The 5,550-nt window shown below is 39.4% G+C and overlaps 1 protein-coding gene across 1 annotated transcript; it reads right to left on the bottom strand.

Annotated features, from left to right (window-relative positions):
- Nucleotides 1-645: 645 nt before the first annotated feature.
- LOC107685582 (chromobox protein homolog 3-like) lies at nt 646-3,323 on the bottom strand. Its single transcript, XM_016482228.1, has 4 exons — nt 3,113-3,323; nt 2,451-2,596; nt 2,193-2,358; nt 646-807 (listed from the first exon to the last, which is right to left on the bottom strand). The coding sequence occupies exons 2-4, from the start codon at nt 2,588-2,590 to the stop codon at nt 646-648; spliced, it is 468 nt and encodes a 155-aa protein (XP_016337714.1). The 5' UTR covers nt 2,591-2,596; nt 3,113-3,323.
- Between the last annotated feature and the right edge of the window lie 2,227 nt (nt 3,324-5,550).

Genomic DNA, 5,550 nt, shown 5'->3' with positions numbered 1-5,550 from the left:
ACCTAGAGCAGGGTTCCTCAAATCTTGCCCTGGAGGGCCAATGCGCTGCAGAGTTTAGCTCCAACCCTGATCAAAAATGTGGAAAGTGGATCTCGTGGGCCAGATTTGAGGATCCCTGACCTAGAGATTGCTCACTCGAGATTAAAGGTTAAACAGTGATCTTTACAGAAAACAGGAAATCAGAAGATCGAAACTGCAGGACAAACGCCTTTAACAAAACCTCAAAGCCCTGTTTATACTACTGCTATGAAACTGACACTGACCTAAAATGATAATGACAAATGCTGCTTTGGCAACTAGCTGAATAGAATTAATTTTTCCCCCCACATTTTATTTCAGTTATTGTTTATTTTATTCCAAGTAATGTTTTAGTTTTATAATAACTCTGACACTGTGGAAATGTCAGCACCTGACAACAATGTGCTGCTATTTTGATCAGCTTGTTGCTTTTCTAAACAGTTTGCCAGTTCAGGCAATGTGATGTAAAGCATTAAAGCCAAGTTAACATTTAGGTGTGTATCAATGCATGATCTGAGAAAAAAAAAAAAATTCTATGCATTGATTAAAATACAAAAATAGCATTACTGCATTCAAAATGAATAAAGCAGTGTAAAGAAAGCCCACATATAGTCCAGTGTAGAAATTTTACCACTTGATGAGGAACATGAGCTCTCCTTGTTGGTCTGTGCATCCGATGATGCAGTCTGGTTCTGGGTTGCTGGATTGGCCTGCTGGGATCTCAGCATTGTGATCATCAACCTCCTCATTACCCTTCTCAATGAGCTCCTCCTGAGGCTGCTGGTGAGCCTGCATGATTCCAGACACAGAACTAAACTATCATAAAGCCTGACAAGAGGGATACATTATATATCACATGGCAAGAGCAATAAACCTGCAGTTTTTGGAGAGCGTGTACAGGACTAAAACTCTGTACCAATGGTGTTTAGTCCTGCTCCCCGGAGGGCCAGCCTGCAGAGTTTAGCTCCACCTTCTCTAATAAACCTGAAGACCTTGATTAGCTGGTTTAGGTGTGTTTAATTAGGGATAAACTCTGTGGAAACTTGTCTTGCAGAAGCAAGATTGGACCCCTTTGTTCTTTACAATGCACTGACATTTATTCATATTATGGCAAGTATTTGGCAGTTTGTTATCTAACATAATTAAATTTGATGTATTTTTGGGGTATAAAATGCTTATTTTGAAACACTGTAGTGCGGTAATAGTAGGGTGACCATACGTGCCATTTTCCCAGGATGCGCCCTGGCCAGGATTTCTATATTGCCTAAAATATCTAGGTTTTGGCTTCGTTTGCATGTGCAGACAGATCGGTGTATGACATCAAAATACCTCAAGAGCATTTTGAATGTGTAGGAGGAGCTGAGGGCCCGGGTCCATAATGGTTGACAGATGTGCTATAGAATGAGAGTTCTGTAGTGCTCAAGCAAAATCCCAGATTTCTCTCTCTCTCTCTCTCCGCACAGTCCGGTCCTCCAGTCTGCTCTCCATCTCCAGCAGTGACAGTCCTGAGTGGGCCGTATGTGAATATGTTCTTTAATGCAGCCATGTCTCCTGTCAGAGTAGAAATGTGTCCAGATGGAGGGACCCCACTGTGCAGGCCTGGCCAGCACTCGAGGGGTGAGGAGAGCTGATGTGTGGGGTGGAGATCCGGTCTAACTGGACTCTTTCTCAGCGTGAGGGTTGCTGAGTTTTGGCACGCCACCGTCCCTCGACTCAGGTTACAGGTACGCTCGTGCCGGCCGTGTCAGACATGTTGTTTTTTTGTGGCTTGTCAACCCCATGAACCTTGAACAGATTAGTTTGAGTTCAATTTAATGAAAGTGTTGGAGCTTAATTCATCAAGCAGTTTGTGAAAGGGTCAGCTGATTTACACCAAGGAATCTGAACGGCTGACATTAAATACGATCACTTCATCTGTGCATCTCAGAGCTGACACTGACCAGATTTTCTATCATTAAATGTTTTTTTCTTCTTCAGAAAATTTAATTCCCACCAGAATATTAACTGTAGATTTTACAATTTAGTCCTGACCTAGATATTTGAGGCAATATAGAAATCCTGGCCAGGACACGTCCTGGGAAAATGGCACGTATGGTCACCCTAGGTAATAGTCCTATGGGAGTTAAAGTAAATGGCACAGCATGTGCACCAGTACAGTATATAAAGACACTAACCATATTGGCATCCAGCTCAGTTAACTCTTGCTTGGGCTGGACCTCCAGGTCTAGAGACTGACACCCCTCTTGTTCAGTCTCTCCTGAGACAGTTAGGTTTCTGAGAAACTCCTCTATCAGCTCAGGACAATCCAGGTTGTCCTCTGGCTCCCAGGTATTCTCTGCACTGTGGTAAAAAATGACAGACATGTCATATTTTGGTAAATATTCATAATATAATTATCTGACACACGGGCAACATTTGTTCCAGAAACTCACTTCGTGAAGCCTTTCCACTTTAGATAGTATTCAACTTTTCCATCGTTGACTCTTCTGCGGATGATTTTTTCCACTGCAAACTCTTGGACAACCGTTGTCTCTCCTGCTTTCCTGTTTTTCACATTCTGCTTTTTCCTCATGATTTCCTATTTAACAACACTACATTTAATAATAGTTTTAATACAGTATTTCATATTACCAATTAATATGTTTAGCATTAAAATAAGATCATTTGACATGAAGGGACTTAGGGAAACTAGTCAGTGATGAGAATTTTCAGTTTTTGTTATTATAGGCCTTTAGAGGAAAACTTTACATTACACATATCACATTATACAAAACTTACATTGTACATAGAATAAACGTCCAACACTGAAGTCGGACATTTTTAAAGAAGCATTTGCCCCTTGAAATGTATGCGTTTGTTTGCTCTTAATGTATCAAGCGATGTGTCCATGAGGAACCAGGAATTTCTTAGACAAACAATGGCAACAATACGTCGTAGCCAGTGAAGTCACCGCTTATATCCACGACGTATCATTTCCCACGAACTAAACTTTCTTAGTCACGGACCGAGCAGGCTAATATTATGAATGATTGTTATATTAAATGCTATTCTCTCTATGCCAACTGGTGTGAATTTGGTAAGTGCGCGTGCCCACCTGGCGAAGCCTCACGCGCTATTGTTTATTCCCACTGCAGCTGATTAATGCTCAGTCTGTACAAACAACGCGCTGCATCCACACGGAGGATCAATGCAGTTCAGTACTCGAGCATCGCTCACTGTGTAGCTTTCACGGTCATGGCTTTACTGTTGTGTGTACATAACTTTTCATGAATGAGTCAAATTAAACATGGCCGATTGGGAGAAGGGGAGGAAGTGGTTTCAAAGGGAAGAGGTCATTTCAGGAAAGCCGGGGGAAGAATCCTTAAAGGCGCATCCTGAGAGCAAGACATGGCTGAATTTCTCTGTGCACACGGACTGTTTTTTCTTCTTCTTCTTCTTCTTTTTTTTTTAAGGGCAGGACCTGTTCAGATCTATGGTTCAGATGTGTCACAGCCTTGGAATTACTAGCGGCTAATACTATATTTGGAATAATTTGCATTCATATTGCCACCTTTGCAGTTTTTGATGCCAGTTTTGTCAGTTAAAAAAGAACGTGTGATTTATTGTATATATAAACTTCTTTAGCGTTTAGGAAAGATAGACGGGAAATATCTGTACGTTGTGTTGACGTTGCAAATGTAGTATTGTCGGATGACACTGGAGGGCGCATGCGCCACTCATTTTGTGCATCTTCTGTATAAACCATAGACTGTATAAAAACAGGTATAAACCCAACAGCTTGAGTTCAGTGATCCAGATTTATAGGTGTCATATAATGGTAGAAACGACCTTTAGGCCAAAAGTATAAGTTATTTTATATTTTTGGTTTATTATTATTATTATTGTTGTTGTTATAATAATAATAATCATAATTCTATGCACAGTGTCTGGTTTAGGCTCTATAACTGCATTGAACCTAAATTAAGGAGTAGAATATTAGTATTAATGCGGATCTTTAGACCCACCCACGTTTAAGGAGGATGCACACATGTGTGCGTATGTATTTATGTATGTATGTATTTATTTATTTTGTATTTATTTTTTTATTACTTTAAAAAAATATATCACAGAAATATTTACGGTCATTTATTGAGGTAAATGAAAAAAAAATGCATTAATAATAATACATTTAGTAATGATGGTAATATTAATCGAATACATCTAAACCTCTTCTGCATGGGGTAGTTAAGCGGGTTTACAGTGGTAATAATACGGAGCTCTTTACTTTAGGACGCTTTAATGTAACTGACCACTGGTTTCGGTGTAGAACCTAAGCTCCTCCCATTTTAGAAATGATTGGCAGTTTTCCGCCTTCCAATCAGAGAGGCGTTTGAATCGGATTGGTTCAGTTGTTCACCCAATTGCATGAAAGACAGAAAGAAAGAAAGACAGAAAGAAAGAAAGAAAAAGAAATTTGGAGTATCACAAACCTACCACAGACAAATTCTCCTTTTAACTTTTTTTTTTATATATTTTAACTTAATTTATTTTACATTTACTTGCTTAAAATTTAATCTACCAAAATGACAAAATGAAGACAAAAAATCCGGACTTTCTAAATTTACATTTGATGTCAAACCAATCCTTGCCATTTCTATTTTCTATACTGTGTCCACAAGAGGTCGCTAATTATCTATTCATAAATATCCATTTGCAGTAGTTGTTATGTTCCTCATAAAAAGTTTCATTTTTACGAGATAACTTGTAAAATGTTTTATTACATTTGTTAAACCACATTTTACATTCGCTAAGTTTACTTTATTTACTTTATAGCTTCTTTAATAACTTTATAACTCCTTTTGACATCAGTTAAGGTATTCCCCCCCTTTTTAGGACTAACAATTTTTTTTATTATTTATAATTCTGTACTGCACTTAACAAATGCATTTTATCATATACAATGTGTTATGTAAACCATGCTGTTACATCTTAAATTTGGTGTCAATAAGACTAACATGTAGCTTATAACTCTTTAAAATGCTCATTGTCATATAAACATTAATATAATTCATTCAGAATACATCTTTGGTAATTTAATCTGCATAATGTGCAGCCTTTTCTTTATTTTAAACAGAAACGATCATTCCATGTGTAGGAGGAGCTGAGGGCCCGGGTCCATAATGGTTGACAGATGTGCTATAGAATGAGAGTTCTGTAGTGCTCAAGCAAAATCCCAGATTTCTCTCTCTCTCTCTCTCCGCACAGTCCGGTCCTCCAGTCTGCTCTCCATCTCCAGCAGTGACAGTCCTGAGTGGGCCGTATGTGAATATGTTCTTTAATGCAGCCATGTCTCCTGTCAGAGTAGAAATGTGTCCAGATGGAGGGACCCCACTGTGCAGGCCTGGCCAGCACTCGAGGGGTGAGGAGAGCTGATGTGTGGGGTGGAGATCCGGTCTAACTGGACTCTTTCTCAGCGTGAGGGTTGCTGAGTTTTGGCACGCCACCGTCCCTCGACTCAGGTTACAGGTACGCTCGTGCCGGCCGTGTCAGACA

The sequence above is a fragment of the Sinocyclocheilus anshuiensis genome, unplaced genomic scaffold, assembly GCF_001515605.1.
Source record: "Sinocyclocheilus anshuiensis isolate Anshui unplaced genomic scaffold, SAMN03320099.WGS_v1.1 scaffold185, whole genome shotgun sequence".
NCBI classification, from domain to species: Eukaryota; Metazoa; Chordata; class Actinopteri; order Cypriniformes; family Cyprinidae; genus Sinocyclocheilus; species Sinocyclocheilus anshuiensis.
Note: the sequence above shows the minus strand (reverse complement) of the source record. Positions and strands in the feature narration are given on the sequence as shown.

Excerpts from the sequence above, each read along its gene's own strand:
- LOC107685582 (XM_016482228.1), bottom strand. The coding sequence starts at position 2,590 with ATGAGGAAAAAGCAGAATGTGAAAAACAGGAAAGCAGGAGAGACAACG. Across the intron at positions 2,359-2,450 it reads AAGTGGAAAGGCTTCACGAA|TGCAGAGAATACCTGGGAGC; the intron begins GTGAGTTTCTGG and ends TTTTTACCACAG. Across the intron at positions 808-2,192 it reads CTGAGCTGGATGCCAATATG|GCTCACCAGCAGCCTCAGGA; the intron begins GTTAGTGTCTTT and ends GGAATCATGCAG.